Genomic DNA, 24622 nt, shown 5'->3' with positions numbered 1-24622 from the left:
CAGCATGCTCATCAGGAGGGACACACTCAGGAAACTCATGCTGAAAATGCAAGAGTCAGCACTCTGGACCAAGCATCCCAGTGGGGAAGGATAAGAAGATGATGTCCTCTATGTATGAGGTACATAGGAAAGGGGTTTGGGGAGAGGGGGAAGAATTGGTCTTCCCAGCGTCCAGATTTGTGTCAAAGACACCTCCTCAAGGACCATCCACAGTGACCAAAGTATATTGTGTTCCCCAGACAGCTCACAGAGCCCACAGACCTGAAAGGAAACAGTGTGTGGGTGTCAAGTCTGGCATGACAGTCTTCCACTCCTGTCAACCCTGCTGGTACTCTCCATAATTCCATGGACATCAGTCCAATCACATCGTGCTGCTTCTTTGGGGAACAGTTTTTCTTTCAGGGCAAAGAGAAAAGCTGTTTATCTCAGTGCCTCATTGCAATATTTTACCAGTAGTAAAACACTGACTGCACCATCCCATTAATCACTCATCCAGCCTTTGCAGCCAGAGTCTTCTGGGCTCACCAGGCATTTGCATCCCTTCAGCACATAAGAAACTCTCTGCTTCCTAGTCCTGTGTCTCAATTGCAATGATATGAACCCAAACCCTGAGCACTGAGTGCAGCCATGCTTCTCAAGCTCAGACATCTGAGAAGTCTGTTTCCATCCAGGGTTCAGCTCAGTTTTTTCACCGGGCCATGCCTGCTCCAGTTCCCTAAAAGGCAGAAGCAGGTCCTCAGGTCCTACAGGGACTATGTAATATGAGAGACAGATGAACAAAGGCCAACACTCTTACAAACTGAACCTTGGTTTTCCTGGTCAAACTGGATATGCTCCATTTTCTGCTCCAATGGCTCAAATCAGTTTGTTTCAAGCATTGCTTTAGGTTTGTTGCTGATGGTTCTTTTGGGGTGGAGGGGAGCAGCTCCTGGACACCTCTAAGAAAACTAATTGTCAGATGTTGCCTACTTGCCCTGGTCTGCAGGCCTTGGTTTTGAAGATGTTGCTGGCTCTTTGGCCTGGCTCTGCTTTTCTTTTGCAGTCAGGTCTGATTACAGCAAATCCCAGATCTTGAATCAGGGCAAGTTTTAATACTGTACAGGCCTTGTTTATGTAACAGCTCCCATCCCTCAGGGATGAATCCAGGACTCGCAGCACTAAAAGCATTAGCTGCTGCCACTGGAGCTAAAGATGTAACTCCTCTGGCTGGTAGCACCAGTACATTTATAGCCTTTAGAACAAACACTGGAGGAGAGTTGTGGCACACTAAAAAGTGGGTTATGCCTACTTAAGCATTTCATCCCACTGCTGTGCTCAGGAAGAATGTACTTGTAGGACCACAGGTGTGAAAACACTCCTGATGCTGCTGCCAGCCCATTGCCCAGAGCTAGTCTGAGTAGAGTGTACACATCATTACTTACCAGCAGTTTTCTACTAGCACTCATGTCCTCCCTTGTACTCTCAGATCTCTTCCAGCATTGGAGAAATAGAGGACAGAACAAGTGTAGGCAGGGCTCTGGCTTCCTTGGCTTAAACAACAGCCTCTGCTCATCTTTCTGAACTGATTTTGTAATGACTTTGGCATAATGGAAGTTTATATTCTTCTTCCTTTCTGGGCATGTGATGCAGAGCCTTTGGGCTTCAACATGTCAGGAGCTCAAAAAACAGCCAGCCACCTCCAAAAAGCAGCTCTGTTTGCCTCCACAGCCTAGGGCCCAAAGACATGCTCACAGAGTAATTTCAGGTCAACACCCAAAAATACCAGTGATTCACCTTGAAGCTTTAACACAGTTTAATTTTCTCCATTATTCATTCTTTGTCCTTTCTGTTTATGCTGTTTAACTACACAGCTCAGTATCTGGGCATCTACTTACCCCTTAGAGTAATGGGTAAAAAAAAAAAAGCACTCTACATAGAGTGTTTGGTGCAAACAAAGGTCAGTTTAATGATTGTTCAGGGATTTACTGTAAATTGCCTCCTGGCTTCTGTCCTAAAATCCACATTTTACTGGGACATAGCATTTATAAAACATGAAATGCACCTTGAGTGTCTTCCCCAACAAAATGCCAGTCGAGTCTGAAACTGCATGATTGTGATTGTGCATGATTCCCCTGTCTGGGGAAGAGGTGACAGAAAAATACAGCAGTTATGTTTGTTTTTAGCTCCTGTATCTGGGCAAGGTATGTCTGCCTGTCAGTTCCCCTGTACCAAAATACTAAAAGCACCTGCAATAGAGCTGATACTCATTTTTTTCCAGAAATAGAGTCAGAGATCTGCAGGATGTGTGACCATGTGTGTCAGGGAGCTCTACAGGGATTCTGTTACTTGCATGGTGACACTTTTTACCTTTACCTCTGGCTTGTGGGCTTGGAGGGAATATTCTGGTACACTTTTTTTCCCAGGTTCTCATCTCCCTTGTTTACCTGAGTTCATTTCAGCATTTCTATCAAACTGACTCTCACAAAGATTCCTGACAGGAGAGCAAGGACTACGGTGCAAACAGGCACTCGTTACATAAACCACTTAAATGAGACATCAGCCAAATCTGGCTGGTGGAAGGAGGATGTCAGCTGAGGACAGGGTATTTAAACGCAGCAGGAGAGAAGCTACAGCTCAGGGTTTGTTAAGGATATTTACAGCCCTTTGTGAGAGGAAACGCAGCTGTGTCCATCTCCTTCACTGACTCCCCTGAGGCGGGGGCTGGACACCCTGTGTCACTCTTTTGGGGAAGCAGGATTGCTGGCCCTCAGCCACCACCACACGGGGACACACAGCCGCAGCTTCCATCCCTTTCAGCCGGCAAAGCTTGGCTGTGAAAGCCGCGTCCCTTCAGGTGGTCTGAGGGAGCTGGAAGGGCACAGCTGGGGCTTGGCAAGGGAATCAGGCCCGGCTCCTCGGGAAGCGCGTCGCAGGCCTGCGGCAGAGGCTGCCGGGGCAACAGGAGCCGGTACTGACCGCGGCCCCCGCCAAGGTTAAGCCCCAGATAAGGGCATGTCGCACTTTCCCCGGCCGAGGGGCTGCAGATAACCGGCAGCGAGTGACAGGCTGCTGCGGGCCGCGGGCTGGCCGGGAGGGGCGGACACCGGGGCCGCGGCTGCCGGCTCCGTCCGCCACACCGGCGGCCGCTCCGCCTCCGCAAACCGGGCAGAGCCCTGCGGCAGCCCCCGCTGCCGGGAGGGAACCGAGACACCCCTCGCCCTCTCCAGCACCGAGCCAGCCCTTCGGCTCTGCGTGCGCTGTCCGAACAGAGCGGATCCCAATTCTTCCCACCGGCACTGGCTCAGTGGAAGGACCCGTCCTTCCCGCACTGCATTGTACCGCCCGGTACGGCACGGCTCAGCACGGTACTGCGTTGCACTGCACTGCACTGCGTTGCATTACACTGCGCTGCCGCCCTCCCGAGCAGAGAGGCGCGGTGCCGCGGCCCGCCCGCCCCGCCGCGGGGCCGCCCCGGCGGGCGGCGAACGTTCCAGACCCCCCACGCTGCGGCAGCGGCGGCGGGACGGGGCTGGGCGGGGCGCGGCGGGACGGGGGCGCGGCCAAACGGAGCTGGCCCGCGCGGGGCCTTGAGGGAAATGTAGTTCACTGTCAGCACTCAGTGAGCGCTCAGTCTGAGGAGCGGACTACATCTCCCGTGGGGCACCAGGAAGGAGCGGCCGCCGCAGCGCCCGTCCGCAGGCGCAGTGGCGACGCCGGAACCGCTATAAGCGGCGTTGTTTGGGTTCGCGGCCGCGGAGCGGAGAAGCTGCGGCGGGGCTGTCGGCGGGCGGAGGTGAGTGCGGCTGGTACCGGGGACGGGTAGACTTTGGTGTGGTGAGGAGGCGGCTTTGCTGTCCCCTCTCCTGTCAGGAGCCTGGCCGAGCAGCCCCCTCGCCTCGTCCCCGGTGAAGGGGCTGCGCGGTGCTCTCTCCCGCCGCGCTCCGTCCCGCCTCGGCTGCAGCCGGGGCACCTGTCCCTGGGCGGGGCGGCTCCCGTGTTTGCGGCAGTGCGGCAGAGACACGGAGAGGCCGGGGAGGAGCGGAGGGGATGCTCGCCCGGGCTGCTGAGGGTGTCCGGCCGAGGGGGCTGTCCCGCATCCCGCCGCGGGAGGGACGCGGAGCCCGCGGGCGCAGCATCCACAGCCCCGCGGTGCGCTCGGCAGCGATGCTGCAGCGGCGGAGCCGTGGCAGCCCCGCGCACCCCGGCAGAGCTGCTGGTGCAGTCTGACCAGCGTAGCGCAGCCAGGCTTCTACCATCGCCTTAGTTGCAGGCGGGTGGCAGAATGCGATAGAACTGAGTTATAAAAAACAGTCTCACAGAGAGAAGTGAATTTTGTCTTCCAGACTCTGGTTCTCCTTCTCACCTTTCAGTGCAGTTTGATAGACTGAGTGGAAACCTACAGCAGTGAAGGTGTGACTCATTCCTGTGCATATCTGCACTTAATTATAGCTCAAGCCTATGGAGTAAGTGAGCAGTGCTATAGAGAAGGGACATAGTTTTCTCCAGAGTGTTTCAACTGACTAATTTTATCAAGTGATCTCTCCAGAGAGGTTGGTCTTGCAAAACTTTGTGCCGATAAATTATTGGATATATGCAATTTCAGACTCTTTACAAAATATTTTGGGGATTTGGTCTTCCTAATCAAGTTTCTCAGGGTTTTGGCTAAATGCTGTAGCTATTACTTCAATCTGTCAGATTGCATAATTGTATTTCAGAGATCTAAGGGAGGAACTATGACAGCACTCTAGTGCACTGAGGATCATTGTACTCATTGGTTACCTCAGGGTATGTTTAAACTAGTTCATGTGAAGTTAGTCTTATGTGAACTTCGAAGGCCATGTTATTTACAGCCCTGTTGTAATAGAACTCATTTACAATTGCTTATTGATTTTGAAAATTAACTTTAAAAACAGGTGACTAAAAGTAACTGGTGTATTGGGCATGTCACATAATGAAGGGGAATTTAATTATTTTTCAGATACTTGAGGTGAAAATCCACGTGTAAACCCTGGCGTTTACAGAAGATGAAAGACATCGACATAGGAAAAGAGTACATTATACCCAGTCCTGGGTATAGAAGTGTGAGGGAGAGAGCTGACTCGGTGCAGCATGAAGAGCAGGAAGAGTCTAATTTTCAGCATTCTAAACTTAAGGTCAGTTTCTTTTTCATTGCTTATTTTTCAGTCTTTATGCTTATTAAATTGCATGCAGCAGCCTTTTTGCTGTGCCAGCTGTATATAGATTTGCTGCATTGAAGGTCAATAATGAGTATTGCCTATTGTGTGGAAGAGGTCGTTCCAAGGGGTGCTGTAGCTATTTTGGTAACAGGTCTCAGCACCTATTAAGCATTTTTCACTTTTAGATGTGGCTTTTCAGTAATATTTGAACAAAGCTTTTTCCAGTATTCAGCTATTGATGTGAATCAAGGAAATTTTTTAAACCTTTGTGTATTAGAGAATCATTACAACCAAGCAAGAACAGTGGAGCCCTCAGCACAAATTGTGCACCATTCAGTGTTGGCAGCTGAAAAAACTCTTAATCATGCCATGGTTGTTTCAAGGGTTAATTTTCTAAAACAGATGTCTAGCTTGCTCTAGTAGCATGACTTTACTTTTCCCCTCAGATGAAAGCAATTATTATTGAACACTTTCTTGAACATCTGTTTATTTAACATGGTGAGGTATCATCATAATTCTAGTTTATTTTGAGAGCTGGGTCTTGAAATAACCACTGGCTTAGAGCTAGCCTGTCATTGTTCAGAGCTTCTAATTTTTAGAGCTTGTTTTTGCTGGGAAGAGTGCATATGCTACCAAGTACCTTAAGGAAAAAAGGCTCAGAGAAATGGAAACACCCATGCTGGTGAAAGATATGGTCAGAAACTAATAACCCTTGCCAGCTGAAGAAGGTTAAAGATATTCTAGTGCTAGCATTCAGAGCAGCTAATATTTTCTTGCATATCCTGTTCTTGACCTTTTCTGAAATACTCCAAGGACTGATATACATATGTATAAACACTAGATTTTTTTCTGAAGACAAAGTTAATAGTGCTTCTGTCTGATTTTTGCAGTGATGTGCTGCTGGTCATTCCACATAGATGGCCTGTGAGAGGGTTGGAAATAAGGGAGCTGGCTGTATTTGTATGAAGGAATTGTAAAGACCTCTAAAAAGGCTTAATCTTGGCTGTGTTATAGTAGATGCTGAGATACTCTGTTTCCTTCCCCCGTTTCAGTGGGTTGAGGGTTTCCCAGTGCTGCACTGCTGAGTTTTGGGATAGGAGAGCTCAGCTCTGCAGCAGCTGAGTGCAGGCCCTGCAGCTCCAGTGTCCCCACAGGCTCCATGACTCAGCACAGTGCTGCTGACGGTGTTCCAGCAAGGTGGTGTCTGATTGCATTAGAGCAGGCACTGGTGCAGAACCCAGAGCGCTCCGAGTCACGGTGCGGATTTTTAACGGCTTTTATGATGTTGATGTCACGGGCTTGCCACCCACCCTGCCCTGTGCAGTAGCAAGTCTGCTCGGTCAGATTACTGCTGACAACAGTGATGCCATTGGTGGGCAGCTCTGTTTCCTGACCAGTGCCGGTGGAGTTCAGCAATAATCATTGCATGTTATCTCTCTTTTGTTCTGCATCACCTAATCAGGGTTTAACTTTTAAAGGAAGCAATCCTTATCTTACCTGTAAATTTTTAATTAAATGAAATCATGAAACCAGCATATTTGTGGGTACTTTTTTTTTTTTCTTTACTTCTTTTTTCTTTTGTGGAGACTGAAAGTAAGCCAAATCCTGCATGTCTGTACAGCCTGGCATGAAAGTCTCTAACTCTGAGGCAGCTTCAGGTCAGCTTAACTCTGTTGCTGGTCTTTTTTACCCTTCTACCCCTACCATTTGATATGCTGCCTATGACTGCAGGGTAGTACACACAGCTAATTGATTACAAAACGGGCATTCTGTGAACTTGTGGTTACTGATGTAAGAGAAGGGCTTACCCAATTTCATACATTGAACTTTATCTTGTTTGTTCTCTTTGAGTAGAAGAGTGAACTTGTTTTGCTAATGGAGTCTTCTGGTTCCGATAGGATGCCCACTTGGTAGTTATCTTGTTCAGTATGCCAAGGCTGTGCTAATTGCTAACTCAGATATTGGTACCATTTTTGTTTGGCTAGCCTTGCAGCCTGGGTGTATATAATCCACAGACACAAGCAGCTCTGAATTTGTTGCTACATGTCAGTGAGATTAAATCCTGCTTGCTTGCAGAATACTAAGGTTAAGTAAAAGGAATGGTATTCATAACACCTTATCTAAGTTAGACATTCATGTTTGTGTACCAAGTTTTTCCCTTTCTAGTTGAAACAAGCTCTGGTTTCAGCAATGTACTTGGCTTAGGGAAGAGCAAAGACTTCTGTTTCGTAAAGCTGAGCTTTGTCTGTTTGGTTAAGCACTTTCCCTCTGCATGTAAGAAAATGGTAGAAGCTGTGAAGAAAATGGTATTTCAAGGGAGAAGAAGGAACTGTCCTTTGCTACTCTGTCTTTTATGGGAAGTGAATTGGGTTAGATGCCTAAATTGACTTGGCACAGCTGGTGACAGAACACAACAGAGGGCTGATGTGATGAGAAAGGGTGTAGGACCACAGCAGTTCAGATAGAAGGATAAGCTGTAGTGGAACTCTGTCACTTGGACAACAGAGTCCAGTGTACCATCAATAGAGATGTTGTGACTCGAAAATCTGGCCCAGGATTTGAATTAGATTGACCAGAAAATGACTAAGCTGTAAGCATGATCTGTATTGCCAGGAACAAGCTGCAAGCAGATGTAGGCTGTTATTTTATCACTAACTTCAGATCTTTGTGGAATGCAAGTTTAAGGCTGTTTTGCAGGAGACTTTCACTGCATGAGGTAGACTTCTTGCTAACATGGTGCACCTTATAAGGTGAGGTAGAATCCTTTATGCTCTGGGGATGGTAGTCAAGGGCCACTGGTTCATGGCAACTGGTGATGACTGCTGCTGGCAGGGCTACAAGAACATTAGGCTGATCAATAATGACTCATTGGGGTTTTTTGTTGCCTATATGCTGCATTTTCTGCATCCTTCTGAGCTTGAAGCAGACAAGCCTAGTTGATTTTCTGATCATGATCTTTGTAGGTGAAAGACCTGTTTTACTATTGAGCCAAAGTCCCAGAGCTTTTTTGTATGTCTCTTCTTTGCATTGCATAAAGGTTATATTCAGCTTTCCATTTTCTGTCCTGAAACCTTCATTCTTGTGTTTATATCCTGCTGAAAGGATGCTGTTTCAAACTACCACAAGTGTGTTCATAACAATAGTGAAAAAGAACTTGCAATTCTTTCCTTGGAAGCTTAAATGCTTCTTGGTCACAGCTTGAAAGATCACATCTCTGAAAGACAGGAGTTTTTCAAATAGGCTTCCTGGAATCATAATTGAAATAATTCTGCAGTATAAGTAGGTCTAATCCAACATTTCCTGGTACTTAATGGGAATGTTACTATAGAAATATGGACCTTTGAAATAGGCACTTTGGGACTAAAATTCAAGAAATAATTTATTCAGCTTGTGAATACATATATTCACCTCATGAATAAGTGTCTGCAGTGTGTTCTAATAACAATTGATTTTTAAGTCTTTGGAGACCTTAATGTGGCTTACAGAACAGAGTCTTAACTACATGTTCTCTCTGCATAGTACCGTACTAATTGGGCTTATTGTGTGTGGGGACATGCCTCTGCTGGAGAACTTGTAGGTACACTTGCTGCCTAGCACTACAGTGAGTGGTCTTCATTTGTAAAAGCTGTTACACGACCAATGAGTAATAATTAAGGGATGTTTTGAAATGTTGATTTGTACTTACACCTTTAGGACTTTTTGTTCTCAGAATGTGCCTGTGCCCTTCAACTTGCAGCTGAAGTAATTGTTTGTAGTTTTTCTTATGGAAGCAGTGTATCTTGGGGAGGACAGACTCCACTGTCTATGAAATATGCTTTAAAATGACAGATGAAGAGAAATAAATGATTTTTGAAATGCTTTTGGAATTGGTTTGTCTCAAATGTAGATTTTGTGTTTATTTGATGGAATAGCAGGCAATGAATTTTGCTTCCCTACCCCATTACAATTACACGAGAGGAGGATATGAGAACAAGCTGCTCCTACAGTATGCAGAGCTTATGAGAACTCAATTCTTGGAATTTGACTTCCCATGTTAACGATACTACAGCACTTATTTACAAATTGTACTCCAAGCTGTAGTTGGTTCTGGCTGGAATGTGCTATTTCAGGATTAAGTTCTTGCTGCTGAAGGATAATGACTGCGTCTGTGGTGAATCTCAAGTGCAAATTGCTGCATTTCAAGGCACCAGCCAGGGGAACTATAGAGATCACTTCAAACATGCAGGAAATGTGTTGCTAACTTTAGCTATCAGAAGCCCTACTAATATTCCTGTCCTTACCTTGATCTCTTGTTTTTCAGGTTTGTTTCTGACATCTTTTGCCCAAGACAGCAGGGAATGTGATCAGAACTTGCTGGAATTGATGTAAATCCTTAAAGCACTGATAGCTTTGAAGTGATTTATCACTGAGCATTTAAATAGATCAATTCTGCCTCAACCTCTCTGAAACATCTGAGTGTCTGAGTCAACTGAAGAACAGGTTAAAAATAGGGGTGTGAGTGTAGCCTGGGTACTTCTGCTTGTGCACTCCATGCTTAGAGCAGTCCTGGACAGCTTAACTGTAAAATGTTATTTGTACTGAAGCTGCTGGATGTGTCTGTATTTTTCCAAACACTTTTTTACTTTTTCATATCAAATGAAAGCAAAATTTTAAAATCTGATTTTTTTGCAGCAGTTTTATTATCTTTGAGAACTATGAATACAATTAGACTAGGTGCAGAAGCAAACATTTGTGGTGCTTTCTGAAGATGCATTAATTCTATTATATCCCCAAAGAACTGAATATATTGGTAATAATCATGTTTTGTTTTGTTGTTTTACCATTGAACCTCTGCTAGTAAAGCAGTCACTGACTGTAATCACAGAATCAAGTGATTCTGTCAAGGATCACTTGATAGAAGATCCTAGAATTGTTTGTTGGTGTATGCTTTAGGATGACCCTCTAACCACACCAAAGAAGGGGTATCTCTACCTTGTCCTCCATGCCTACATGTACATATCAGCATCTGAGAAAGGAGCATATCCACAGATGGTCATGTATCAAATCTGAAATATTATCTGACACTTGGAGGGGGATTTATGATATCAGAGAAGCCTTCCACTTAACAAGAGGAACAAAAAGGTGAGGTCTGTGACTGGGCAGAGACATTTTCTAGAGAAGCATCAATATTCTGGGTAATTTGCAGCTTCTATTGGAACTTGACCGCCTTCCTTAGTGCACAGCCATCTTCTTTCCAAGTCTTAGCCACATTATAAAACCTCAGGTCTGACCACATGCTGGTATTGTTTTTGGCTACTGTGAGTTGCTGTTCCTTTGTTCAGAGCCGATTTCTAAATCAGCCTGCTCATGATCAGAAGTGTGTAAGGAGTAATTAGCTATTAGTGAAGGTAATCTTGCAGTATCTTTTCCATTGTGGTGTTCTGTATTAGTGCTGCAGACACTCTGCTTTATGGCTCTTTCAGAAATTCAGTGTATAGCTGTAAGTGTTTCCAGAAATATTTACTGCATCTATCCCAAACTATTGGTGAACTTAGTTTGAAGCAACTTAAAACTCACATATATGCAGGGGGTTCTGATGTCTTGGGACATTGAGATGGTTATTAGTTTTTGAAAATTTGTATCCTAGTGATAAGGAATAGTCAGTCAGTTGTGCAGACGGCAAACAAGCTGTTCTGCAAACAAAATCTGTGTTTCAGTTGTTTTTGAAGATGAAGGTTAATGAATTTTGAAGTCAACATGTTTAGAGCCCTGAGATGTTTAGTTTGCGTTTCCTAGTTTACTGTTTGCTTTTGGAAAGATGTGTTGGTGCAGGAAGGTGAGTTCAATACAAGATTGTTCTATTAGGCTTGATAAATGCTGTGGTGTCAAGGCTTCTGCTGTCACTCATTGATGATTCCACTCAATAAGAGCTTAAGGTCAAAGCCTCTCTGGATGCTCCAAGTGTTGTACAACATTCACATGTGTGGCTTCTATTGTGACCTGTCTTGGGCATGGCCTGAATAAAGATTGTTACCAAAGAACACCCCCAGCATATATAGGGTATTTGGGTGGTTCAAGAGAGCAGAGCTTACCTGAGCAAGGCAGGAGCCAAATTCTCAGCCCGTGCTATGCTAGGTTGATCTGCTTAGTAAGGAGTTGGGTTTCCCATCTTTGTAGGCAGAGATGTGGAGGGCGTCAATTCTAAATCTAGTTATTTCCAGTTCTGCAGGAATCTGCTGTCACTGTGTATGAGCTGTGGTGCTCCAGTGCTGGATGGTCAATGTACCATCCAGCACTTAAAAACCCAAGCCTTAGTTTGGAATGAATCCTAGAACCCTTGCTTACAAGATCATGAATACTGGTTTTAATGCAAAACAAAAGACAGGGATTCATGGATAGCACAAGCCTAAGCACATGGACAGCTGCTTAGCAGGTGCATTCATAGCAGCTACAGTTGCAAAATCCTAAAATAAACACTTCATGCCAAACTCTGTATTTCTTGGATTGCAGGAATAAATAGATTTGCATATCACCTCAAAGCTGATGCTGGCCAGAATTCAAGGGCAAGGTAAAATAAGAAATATTCCTGTAAGAAGCTGATATACACCTGTTCTCACCAAGGACTTCATGTGCCTCAAGTTAAAGTGCTCAATATATGTGACTAAAATACTCAGACTTACCAGATGTACATACCCTGCCCTTGTATGGCTACAGAGCCTTGGTATCAGTACCAAGCACTATTGGGAAACTTCTTCTTTAATCTGAGGATGCATAAACTCAGGCTAGCTTTGAAACCATGACTCTAGTGTTAATACAATTTCTGCTAATCCTGGCCAGAAAAGTAACAGCAGATCTGGTGTAATCAAGTCGTGTGTAACTCTGTTAAAGTAGACTTCAACTGAACTGTTGTGGTAAATCAGAGCATGTTTCTGAACAGTTAATTTGTATCTTTTAAGAGAAATATGGCACAGCTGTACTTATTCCTGCATTTGACTATGTGTTTGGTGCTGTGAAGAGCTGTTCTTTCAGGCAGCAAAAGCTGGAAAGGCAGCAGAGACATGAGGTTTTATTTATACCCTCTTTTTCAGGAGGTTGATGAAAATGGAGTCTCTGACTTCTTGTTCTGGTTCTATTATGGAAGTTGTAATCATAATTTCTAGGCATCTGCCACTGTCTGATGATCTCACCTTGGTGCTGTGTGAATTCAGCTGTGCTGTCTGTACTTTGCAATGAGTGTGTGCAGGTGCCTAAAGGATCAGTGTCTCCTTCCTGACACCCACTGTCTCTGCTCTAGCCCAGTGCCTGCTCCTTGTTGCCTCAGCATCAGGGAGACAGCTGGTATGGGTGGATGATACACCAAACTAGTCTTAAATAGGCTCATGTTTTAATCAGGCAGGGTATTATAAAGTATCCTAGCTACAGAGAAGGCTGGGAGCCTAATGCTGCAGATCCCCTTGTTAATATTTTTATAGAATGTGTACTGCATCAAATCCAGTGAAAGGAGAAAAGAATTGTCTTAGTAGACTTTAAAGTTCATAGTGCACTTGCTGCTTCACCAAGCAGCTACAGACTTGACAAGGTTTGGACCTGCAAACCTATTTGATTTCCAGATGCTCTGGGGTTTGATGACTTGCAGTCTGGACAACAATGCTTTAGGGGTTGCCTATGGTACCTGCAGAAGCTGTGTATATACCCCTTACTCCTTTCTATTGGGAGTGTTCTTGGGCCCAGAGGAATTTCTGGGAAGAAGAATGTAATTACAGTTCCAGAGAATATTTTCCTAAACTCTTGTTTTATTTCAGTTGTGCTTAAGCTAAATTGAACAGTTGGTTCTTTTCTTCCCTTCCCCAGCCCATACAAGCTAATAACTAATCTTGTTTTGCAACACCAATATTTTAAGAAAGTCTTAAATATTTTAAAATTGCTCTTCATCCTGGAGTTGTAATATGGCAAATGCTTTAAGCAGAACTCGTGATGATAGAATTCTTTCTCATCACATACCCACCTAGTTCTGAGCTCTGCTGTTCTGGTCTCTAGGTTTCCCATTTGCCTCTCCTTGCTGAGAACTTTAAAGGCATGAGGAAGCTTGCTGAGCTCTGGCTGCTAAATGCAAGAGGTAGGAGTTGTGTTCTGCAGTATTGCCAGCTCGGGGACCTTTACAGCTTAAACAATTTTACTTTGTAATAATAAGTCAACCACAGTAGCTTTAGTGTTCTATATCAGCTGCAAGGATTAGTAAAAAAGTAGTTGTAGGTCTGTTCTAATTTCCTGTCAGCTGCTGGTAGGACCTGAAGAGATGGAGCTTCTTCCCTGCTGTGATCTGAGCCTTGGAAGATCATCTGCCTTACAGAAGCAGGGATGACACTGTTTGGTGGGGTTTGGGTTGTATGCACACATCAGATTCTTCCTCTGCAAAATGAGTAAGGGATGGAAAAATCTGTTTTGCTTTGCCTCCGGTCTTTTCTGGTTTTGCAGTTGTGATGTTACAGTTGTCAAACCAATAATTGCTACCTTCTCTTAAATAGGAGATTGTTATAGGACTGTGTGAAAGGATAAAATCTCCCTGGATGGCTTTTTCCTTCCCACCTACATGACAGCTACTTTGTTTTTCTTTACATGTTCCCCGTCCTCAGATGCCCATATTGCCTGCTTAGCACATTTTCAGAAGAGTGCAAGTTTACATATTTGAGTTTGCTTGCCTTTCTGAGTAAGTTTCCTCATACCATTCTTGCTTCCTATGGAACTTCTGACATGTGTATATGACAGCTTTGCAGCTTGGCTTCTAAATTTCCTGCATTTTCACTACCTTGGATTGTGGATTTGGTAATTCAATGAGCAAATAGTTTCCCCTTGCCCCTAAACCACTCATTTTCCTCACCTCACTCAGGCTTTCTGTCATATGTCTTTAGCCAACCATATAATCTTTCTGACTCTCTCATTACCTTATGTGCTTACCATTGCTGTGACCAGTTTTTTGATGAGGAATTCATGCCAGCAGGTGTTTGTATGGTTTTGTTGTTTTCCTAAGATGTAGAAAGTCAGATGGGGCAGGTGTGCTCTGTGGTGGCAGCACCAACTGTGCTTCTCTTTCTCTACCCCTCTGTGACCCACCCATGAAGGAAGATCATGTGTGCAGCGATGCTTCCTTGGTGCTCACCCCACTCTTGGGCATTGGGCCAAAGAGTAAAAGTTTAACTGTTTTCTTATTTGTTAATTCTTACAGTCATCTATTGAATTGTATCAGCCTGTACTCAGGTGTGTCAGAGCTTCATGGCATGTGGTGTGCAGAGCTGTTATGCTCTGTTAGGAGATGCGTATGGTTGCAGAAAATTTATTTGGTGTTTACCAGATTTTAACAAGATGCTGATCAATGATTGTTCTTGGCCTCTGTCATGTTTTCAACAAGCCATGATATGCTTATCCTGTGTGAGTTTATTTGTCCAGTGTTTAGTCCATTTATGCCTTTGAACCTTACAGTATCCTATGATAGAGACTTCTAAATTTAAGTGTGCCTTGTTCTTTTGTTGTAAGAACCGTTGGTAGTCATTCTCTAATTCTCTTTCTTCAGCCTTTATGGACTTCTCAAATACCTGTACCTTTATTCCTTTGATCAATCCAGCTGAAAAAAATCTTAAGTTTATGCTATTCCAAGCCCCATTGTTATTGCTGCTCAAGGAAAGTAAATTTAAGTATCATGCCTTTTTGAACTGAAGTGACAAGGGGCATAGTCTGGTGTTCAAAAAGGATGCAAACCCTAGGGTTTTTTTAAGTGTTATGGTAATGCTTTCTGCTTTATCCTTTGTGTCTTTTGTAACAAATCTTCATTGTTTTTTTTGCCTTTTGTTGGTGCTGATTAGTCATCTGCTGCTTCTCAATAAATGTCTGAATGAATCTCTCTTCCAGTTAGCAATATCTGATTTAGACTTGTTTTGTTTCTGTAAGCATTTCTTTGGAATTATCAGTACCATGTTGTATCACTCATTTAATTGCTTGTTTGGGCATATTAATAAGTTGATGAATTAGAAAAAATGTATTTTAATTTATTTTTTATGTTTATTAGACACTTATTTCAATAGCAGAGCTGGAGCCTGTTGTAGCATATTAGTAACGACTGAAGGTATTGGTTTCCAAGAAAACTGCATACATGCAGGCAATCAGAAAACCTAATCAGAAACCTAAATTAAGTGTTGGGGTTGTTTTGGTTTTCTTACTTCAGTCTTTTGTTCCTGAAGAGTATTGTAGAACAACTTAGGAGCCTCACTTCTTGATAAACTCTGCTTTGAAGATCTTCTGATCTTCAGAGAACTATGCAGAACTGTAGAGTTGTTCTTAGATCTTAATTGTACAGTGGTATGATGTATTGGTTTCTTGACAATCTCATCAAGATGGAGATGAGCAGTGCTCTCAATGAGGGGTTTGTGGTTGTATTTGTCTCTATGGTAAAACATTATAAAGGCCTTTCAAAGGCAGGGCCCTCATCTTTATCAATGCGGCTTTTCCACATTTGCGGAGAGAACTCTTGAGCAGCTCTGGAGAGTTTAATTATTTTTCACAGTGATTGTTTATGAATATTATCTTTGGACTGCCGAAATCCCTTGCAATTGTTTATTAAAAAGCTATTATTGTTTCTAAGTAGATGAAAAACTATTTTTATGTTTATCGACATAGGTTTTCTGTTTTGGAAGATTTTTTTACTTATAGGCACTTTTTTGTGTGCTCTGAAAAGCAATGTTTATACAACTAGCTTATGGCATCACTTAGAAACAAGTGTGTTATCAGCAACAAAATGTTTGGGCAGATCTGCCCTGGGCCTCTTGTGAGGGTAACGCAACAAACCAGTTAAGAATTCCTCGGCTCTATCCAGAAAATAAGTGGTCCAGAACTCCTCTGGGATGATTATGGCAGGTCCCTTATTAATGCTGATTTGCATAGGTTTAGTAAGGCAGTGTTGCCTTTGTGAGTCAGTAATTTAATATAAATTGAGTGAGAAGTCTTTTAATTCAGTTTTCAAGTACTGTGGTTTTGAGTCACTCCAAGTGTCATAAGGTTTTAATGTTCTTTTGTTTTCGTGTTATTTGGTTGTCTTTTGTTACTAAAGCTTTAGGTGATAGCTTTGCAAATAAGTTTTTTGAGATAGAACCATGGATTATTGACAACATGCTTAGACACTATTTAAGTACTTTGGTTAAGTAATTAAGGGACAGATTTATGACTTTTTCAGTTTCCTGTTCTTATCCTTCTCATGGGTGGAAACAATGTCTTAGTGTGCTATACTATTAGGTGTTAACATAGGGCAAACAAAGACCATGATAAATGGTGACATTTCCAAAAACAATTACAGGATTTCGAAGTCAGGAACCAAGTGTTGGCATTTAGTGTTTGTTGGGGGCTACAATGCATTACAGTTGTTTCTTTTCAAGGAAACAAGCTAGCTTCTCTCTGATAAGTCAACTAATAAAGGTAGAATCATAGTATCTTTAAGACCTTCAGGAAGATTTAAAATTTTTTTTTTTTTTTCCTTCTACAAAGTAGCTCAGTTGCAATAAACTAGAATACAAGCAGGTAACATGGTCCTGCAATAAATGACACATCAAATTATCAGAACCAGTCAAGAGCCCTCTGGCAGTACAGGTAACAGGCTTATCTCCTCATGTAGTTTTGCTGTAGTGTTGCAGCCAACATCTGGCTGCTCCTCGAAAGATTTGTTTAAACTCTGCAACATTTTGACTATCCTGTATCACTCTTGTTTCTCCTCTTGGATTAGCATTTCAGTCTGCCTTTCACTGGGGTTGTGGAAACCCTCCCTGAGATAAGGTTTGCCTTTAAAGTAGGTGTCTGTTACCAAAGTTGCTGAGCCATTGAGGAACTGTGCCTGGGAGCAGAGAAAATGGTCAATTTTGTTCCATTTAGATTAGGGAAAAGGAGGAAAAATAGGAAATATGATAAAAGTAAGTACAATTCTGCTTAGTGCATTTTTTTTTTTTTTAATTTAGGCTAAACTGTTTTTGAAGAGGGACTTCAGTAGAATTCTGAAAATACTTTGTATTTTCTGTGGATAAGAATATCTAAATTATACTAAGGTGTAAATTCATAAAGAAAATGTCTGAATTTCACTGCATAAGCCAGTCATTGGTTTCCTGAACTGATGTTGTAGGTACTTTGTTGTAATTTTTCTCTATCTTATTTCCTGTGGCAGGATTAGTCTGGTCTATCCATTTATCCTTTGAATGCACAGGTGCAATACTAGTACTAATTTGTTTTACAAATGCAGCAATCTAACACAGATCTAGAACCTGTGCCTTCCGTAGCTTTGCTGCCAGGATGAAGCCTGTGCTCTGAGACATTGAAATGACTGTGATTGTTGCACAATAATTTGCAGAAGAAAGAGGTGCAAAATTGCTGGAGATGGGAGTCATGGACTTCAAATGTAGTTTTGAAGTCTGAATCTGTTGTCTTTCTTGTAAAAGCAGATTGAATGCCAGGATGCCTTGGAAGCAGCAGCTCGGGCAGAGGGCCTGCCACTGGACATCTCTGTGCATTCCCAGCTGAGAATGCTGGATGAAGAGCATCACAAGGGCAAATACCACCATGGTCTGAATGCACTGAAACCCATACGGACCACTTCCAAGTACGTCTTTAGGTTACCACGGAACTGATACAGCATTTGCTTTTCAAACCAGTGACAAAGCACAATTGCAGATGTAGGTCTGACTGGTACTGGAAACATCAGAATTTGTTTAGCAAGTGTGGCTGGCATGGACCATTTGGTACTCTGAGTGCTTTCAATGAGAGGAGGCTTTGTTTTTCTTAAAGATTTACATTTCCTGTTTCCTTTTTCATTTGTTTGTGATTTTTTCTTTTTAATTCTTTTAGACACCAGCACCCGGTTGATAATGCTGGGCTTTTTTCCTCCATGACCTTCTCCTGGCTCACTCCTTTGGCCCACAGAGCATACAAGAAAGGGGAATTGTTTATGGAGGATGTGTGGTCTTTATCAAGGCATGAGTCTTCAGATGTCAACTGCAGAAGGTAAAGACATCTAGTTTGTTATTATTTTCTTGTTTCCATTTATTGCATGTTAGTGTGTAGGCAATGGTATAGTGTCTATGTATGGTGTCACTGGTATAGCCCTAGAAGAGCAACACTGACATTTTGTTTTGCCTTTCTCAGAATGGTGGAATTTACTTTCATCTTTCAGGGATGACTTTCTCATGCAGTGCAGTTTCTGTAGCCTTGCTGAGTTCTGTGAAATTAGGGGATTATATTTTTAGGAGTGCTTTGCAATTATTCTGATTTTATATGTCTTTAATCTATTTTTTTATTAAAACAAATTTTTTTCTCCAGGCTGCAGTGAAAAAAAGTCTTGAGCTAAAATGAGAAATAGTACAGTCAGTAGCAAGGTGATCTGAATGTGGATCAGATCTTCTGATCAAGCTTACCTTCTATGGTTAATGAGAATTTCTTCAGGTTTTGACTCTGCAGCTCTTCAGTCAGTTCAGCAGAGAAAGACTGTCAGTATATTAAGATTGCCAAAGAGGCTCCAGGCTAAGAAAAAGCATTGTGTTTTTCATCCCTCTGTCCTATGGAATAGAACACTACACAGATATTTCTCTTTGCCATACAGAATGTATTTATTTATCTTAATATTATTTTTTGTTGTTCTGAGCTAGGAAGCACTTAGAGTTTTAAGAAGTACCTATGAGACTGTACCTTCTCTTATGGTGAAAAATTTATGACATGAATAAATGTCATAAATCTTCTGTTTTTATTAGGTTGGAAAGATTGTGGCAGGAAGAACTGAAAGAAAATGGGCCTGATGATGCTTCTCTCCGGAGGGTTGTGTGGGTTTTCTGCCGCACCAGGCTCATCCTTTCCATAGTGTCTCTGATGGTCACGCAGCTCGCGGGTTTCAGTGGACCAGTAAGTAATATCCATCCTTTTTTTAACAACCCCAGAGGGCTCCATCTCATGGCCAACTGTAAAATCTTAAGGTTTCATTGCAGAATCACTTAAATGTTTTGACTAGCTAGAAATTTTGGGTTAAAATTCAAGAGCAATTCAATAATCCAAGATAGGATTCCTACAGCTGATGGATCAGTTGCTGAATACCCAGGCAAGTTCTTGGAGAAGGGAGGGGGAGTTTAGGTATCCTGGAGGAAATGGACTTTTTGGTTTTTCTCTTTGGTTTTGAGTATAGTCTAAAGTTCTTCCCTAACTGCATAACTTTCTTTTTTCATAAGATTCTTATGTGCAGGTCTCCTAATTGTTTTTCTCTTTGAAATTCTGTAAATTTATCTTGGAATAAAATTCAGTCTGATAAAACCCTAATCTTAAATTATTGGCATTAATAACAGTCTTCAAGAAGCGGACCAAGAAAGAATTCTGAGAGCACTGCTTAAAAACTAATGTGAGCAGGTCTCAAGAAGTCTGTGGGTGTAGTCTTTACTGATCCTACAGAGAATGGCCAGACAGGTTTCAGGTAGAAGTGTTAGAAAATGTTGTTGCCTCTAGGAACGGCTGCTGTTTGTTGCTAAGGGTCGTATTGAAGATAACAACATGGGACTTAACATTCACACCATTTTTTTGTCACGTGTTTGTTGCACATGCTGTGCAGATTTAAAGTTGAAACTTTGACTAAATTTATTCTCTACACATTTCCCTTGAGGAGTAGGAGCAGTATTACTGCTAGTAGTACACGTTTCAGTGTGCTGGTAAGCTGGAGGTTCATTTCTTGGGTAAGTACACTTGGGTGCACTGTTAGGTGAAATGTCTTTTTAAAATGTTTTCCTGCTTTTAAATGTCTTATCAAAAAATGATGTTCTGTTTTTTAAGTCTTCTTAAAGTTTGCCTTGTTTCATGTAATATGAATTACAATGAATGTTTCTGTGGTATTGTTTTTCTTTGTAATATTTTATAGTTGTCTTTATTATAAAATACATGAACATACTTTGGTAATTAACAATAAATTATGATTAAGGTTTTAACAGCACTAGCTTTTCCCAAGAAGAGCTTCTGTCATTGTTTCACTACAGGGCTTGAGGACCTGCTTTTATCTTTAGCAGAGAACTTACAGCAGGGTTACCCCTAATTTCTGTAGCGTAATGGTCTCAATTTGTCTCAGCCAAACCGCTGAATGAGAGAGAGTCAAAGGGGAAAGAAGAAAACAAACCAGCTTGATTATGCTGGGGGCTACTGCTGCAATTGATGCTTGATATGGGTAACTTAAAATGATCTGTAGACAGTTGCCCATTTACAGACAACCTTATTCATGTTTCTGAATAAGGCCTAATTCACTTTTGGTTCCACCATTTGGCATGAAAATAAGTCTTTACCATCCCTCCTCCCTGTTTGTAAAAATGGCATGCCTCAGGGATATGCCTATGCTGTCTCCTCAGAAGTATCAGTGCTTTCTTGCATTGTTACACCCTTTCAGTCACCTGAAGGTGAGAAGGGAGATCAGGAAAAGCACTTGCCCTCATCAAAATTATGAAAGTGGAGTTAAACACTATATTATACTTCAAAATTTTTAATTGAATGTCTATGATCTTGAAAGGCCAGCAAATGGCTGTGGCTTTGCAATTGAGCATTGTGATGGTTATAACTGGAAAGGAGTTGTTCCAGACTTCCTGTGTGGACTCTTTTGCTTTGGGTGGGTTTTTTTTTTTTTTTTTTTTGGTATCAGATCCTTCAAGGGTCTTCCTCTTTTTTTATTTTGATACATTTTGCATCTGGCACAGAATCTGAACCTATAACCTGGTGAGTCAGCTGCATGTGTCAGACTGCCTTGTAATAACCATCAGAATGTACTAGTATAGGTGATATTTTATTTATCTCCAATAAATACTTGCTACTATTTGATCAGCTACCAAAATTTCCAAGTTCTGATGGAGGAACAAAGAGGTTTCTTGATTGCTGAATGTAATTGGTTTAACTCCAGGTCTGAACAATGTACCTGTTTGCTACTGTTCAGAGCTATTCTTCCCATTTGGGAGATGGGAAAACTTGCTATTTTATTGGAGCACAGCTTGACAGTTTGGTCAGTTACTGGAGGGGGGAGTGGTAAGCTATGGGAGGTAAGTTTTCCAGTTTCCCTGTTGGCTCCAGCTGCAGCCTGCCCCGTGCTGTGGCGCGCTGGCTGCAGCAGGGACGCCGGCACTGCAGTGGGACCAGTGACAGAAGCTGTTCTTCAGCATTTTCAGGATGGCTGTTTTCTGCGTCAGGATGAGGCATTCCTGCTGGCCAGAGCCACCGCCAAGAGCAAAGGTAAGGTAATGTTTATTCCATGGGAATGCTTAAGACAGCCAAGCAGCTTGTACCAACCACTACGGTAATAGCCACAGGAGCTCTTTCTCTCCCTTAGCTTAGTTTATATACTGTAATGTTTTTTTTTGTAAATAACTTTATGCTGGATTCTTTTCATTAAACTAATATGAATTTGAATAGTACTTGTTCAGATGTAAATGTTAATTTTCTGTGACTTCTTTCCCCTCCCTTTTCAAAATTCTTTAATCTACTGTTTCCTCTTTTCTTTCTTCCGGAACAAAAATAAATTGGGGTATAATGTAAGCTGGTTTCTATTCCATCATGGGAGATGCTGAATCTATAAAATAGTGCTGCAAAATTGCACTAACGTTTTGGAGGAATGAGACCCCAGGAAACATCTGCTATCTTTATACATCCTCTCTTGGAGACTTTCAGCAATGCTGTGGTGTGTGAGAAAATGCTTGCAGTCTGCGACCATGCTGAGTTACAGCTCGTGAGGAAAAAGGGGGATTTACACCCCAATTGCTCAGTGACTCAGTTGCATATGTTGGATTGAATACTGGAAAAAGAAGTTGGTAATCTCCACAGTAACTGCAGACCAACTGTATGCAGTTGTGATCCAAACAGTTGATGTAAAATTAAATCCAATCAGGAGGAAGTTGGAATGCAATAGATCTGTGAATGTGAACTCCTCACATTTGTTCAGTGATTGGTATGTAAATTTTCTCAGTGGCCATTCTAGAATCTGGTGGACATCTGGCTTTAATTCACATCTGTGAAAAAGAACAAAATTATTTACAGCATGTTTCCTTGGTTCTGATATGCAGAATTATTTTCCTCTGAACAGATTATTTGATCTACTTTTTTTTTTTTATTTGGTGCTGGGCTGTAGCTATCAAAACCTTTGCTGGAGCTGTGGGGTTTTGTTTTTTCCTCTCTTCAAACTATACAGAACTCCTGCTTGCAGAACATGGTTTAGCCAAGAGGACTTCAACGGACTATGATGTGAAAGGCTTCTCAAATATTTTCTTTGGTCTCAGATTTTTTTGTTGATTTTTCTTGTGGGCAGAGGTAATTCTCTACTCTGTATTAGTATATCGAAAGCACCAGCATCTTAAAACATCATTTGTTGGAAAGCTCTCTAGGAAATCTCTTGCTGTCTGTGAAGCCTTACTGTAGGATACTTTTGAAACCAGATTTCAGAATTTGTGCAGCCTCAGAAGCCTCCTGTGTTGGTACCTTCAAGTTTGACTTCTTTTGGACTCCGTGAACAAATACTATTCTGTTTTTGTATATTTATAATTTTGTGTATAGATTTAAATCTAATTTGTTAGAAGCTAAGACTGACTGTTAGATATTAGCCCTTTATAATTATGTTGTATGTGCAGATTGTATGTTTATACAATGGTCTACCTGTTGTATAGTGTTTTTGAGATGTTACCGTTTAAGATGACACTTCATTTCAAATAAAAGCCTATTGTTTCGCAGTTAATAATATTTAATGCTGGTGGTTGTGAATTGTACAATGTTATATTGTGCCACTGGACCACAAAGAGCTGGAGTTGGGATTTGGTGGTTCTGGGGGCTGTCCTCTTTCTGCAGGTGATGCTTGCAATGTGATTCCTGAGGTAAAGTGTTTATGTTCTTGGGGGAAGAGGGTATGGGGAGGGATTGAACAGTTAATTTTTTTGTCTTTTTTTTTTCTCCCCTATCCCCAATGATTTGTTGTATTGCGTACCTTGTGCTTTCTGCTTGTTTTTTTCTTTACTATTAAACTGCTGATGTTTATTTCCAGGAATGTTTTGCAAATGTCCTTCTCACTCTTCCCCTCTACAACTGTAGGTACATTGTTCCTTTTTATCAAATAAGCACGTTTGAAGCAAACCAAAGATAAAAAAGGTCTTAATGTCACTTAAAGGAATGTTTCTTAATGTGTGCAGATGTATAAGTAGCGACTGTATTTTAAAACTCTTCTATATGATAATGCATTGCTTTCAGCTAACTGACACATTTATGTTAAGTTAGAAGATACGGAGGATTAGGAGCGTGCTGCGAGGAATATGGTTCCAAATTAAACTCTCTTTACTTACTAAATTTGACTCAGTGCTTGGCTCTCAGCAGGGCTTGTGTTACAGTACTTCTTGTATTGACACCTTTTACTTCTGGAGAGAAGATGCTTTCTATTTCAAATGGCTCTTTTAAAAGCAAAGTAGCCTACTTATTTCTAACTTAACATAAAGTTGTTGTGTGGTCTTCTGGGATGATGGGATGTTCATGCAAGCTTGCATTTCTTCCTGTAGGCATTCGTTGTGAAACACCTCTTGGAGTATACCCAGCAGAGTGAGTCCAACCTGCAGTACAGCTTGTTTTTAGTTTTTGGCATCTTTATGACGGAAGTGGTGCGATCGTGGTCCCTGGCACTAACCTGGGCGTTGAATTATCGCACGGGGGTCAGACTGCGTGGGGCTGTTCTGACAATGGCGTTTAAGAAAATTCTCAAGCTGAAGAATATCAAGGAGAAGTCTCTTGGAGAGGTAAGCTGCAGCCTTGGTTTAGAAATGGCAATGTGAAAAGGGATGTGTAATATATTCCTTTGAGAATGGGCTGTGACTTAAGTCTAAATTATCTGTTCTGTTTTTCAGCTCATAAATGTTTGTTCCAATGATGGTCAGAGGATGTTTGAAGCTGCAGCAGTTGGCAGTTTGTTGGCTGGGGGCCCTATTGTGGCCATCTTGGGCATGGTTTATAATGTGATTATTCTGGGTCCAACAGGCTTCTTGGGATCTGCTGTCTTCATCCTCTTCTACCCAGCAATGGTGAGTTGGAGAGACTTAAGACTTGCTTCATTTTTCTTAGGTCAGACAAATGTATAGTTCTGAATTAAAAGTGTTGAAATGTGCTAGATTTAGCCAGTTTGGCATTGCACTTTCTTGAAGGCATTTAAAAGACAGTCTATGAAACAGAAATATGGAATCAGGAAGCTCAAAGTGATAAAATTAGAAAATGAGGATAGGAAAGCTGATGGATTTGTCTGAGACTTAACAGTCATATCTAAATGAAACTGCAGAATATTCAGGTGCTCATGGTTGATGTTGGAAAAAGATATGAGGCCTCCAGCTTGTGTGTATGGGAGCTCAGTGTTGCATAAGCAGTGTTCTTGATTTCTTGACTCAATTGCAAGATGTTGAAAAACACCACATCTGGCACAGCTTGTTCTTGATGAG

The 24622-nt window shown here is 42.0% G+C and overlaps 1 protein-coding gene across 5 annotated transcripts in view; it reads left to right on the top strand.

Annotated features, from left to right (window-relative positions):
- Nucleotides 1–3582: 3582 nt before the first annotated feature.
- Nucleotides 3583–24622, top strand: part of ABCC5 (ATP binding cassette subfamily C member 5) — a 43765-nt gene continuing 22725 nt past the window's right edge. Inside the window, exons 1-7 of one of the 5 annotated variants that reach the window (XM_072933517.1) lie at nt 3583–3772; nt 4958–5132; nt 17606–17763; nt 18009–18164; nt 18908–19055; nt 23699–23932; nt 24041–24214. In XM_072933517.1, coding sequence (XP_072789618.1) covers nt 5004–5132; nt 17606–17763; nt 18009–18164; nt 18908–19055; nt 23699–23932; nt 24041–24214 — 999 coding nt within the window. In that variant the 5' untranslated portion in view covers nt 3583–3772; nt 4958–5003. Of the gene's footprint in view, nt 3773–4957; nt 5133–17602; nt 17764–18008; nt 18165–18907; nt 19056–19143; nt 23241–23698; nt 23933–24040; nt 24215–24622 lie in introns of those variants that run through there. The other 4 variants (XM_072933516.1, XM_072933518.1, XM_072933520.1 and 1 more) reach the window with 4 other exon arrangements.

This window comes from Taeniopygia guttata, chromosome 9, assembly GCF_048771995.1.
Source record: "Taeniopygia guttata chromosome 9, bTaeGut7.mat, whole genome shotgun sequence".
In the NCBI taxonomy this organism is placed as follows: domain Eukaryota; kingdom Metazoa; phylum Chordata; class Aves; order Passeriformes; family Estrildidae; genus Taeniopygia; species Taeniopygia guttata.
Note: the sequence above shows the minus strand (reverse complement) of the source record. Positions and strands in the feature narration are given on the sequence as shown.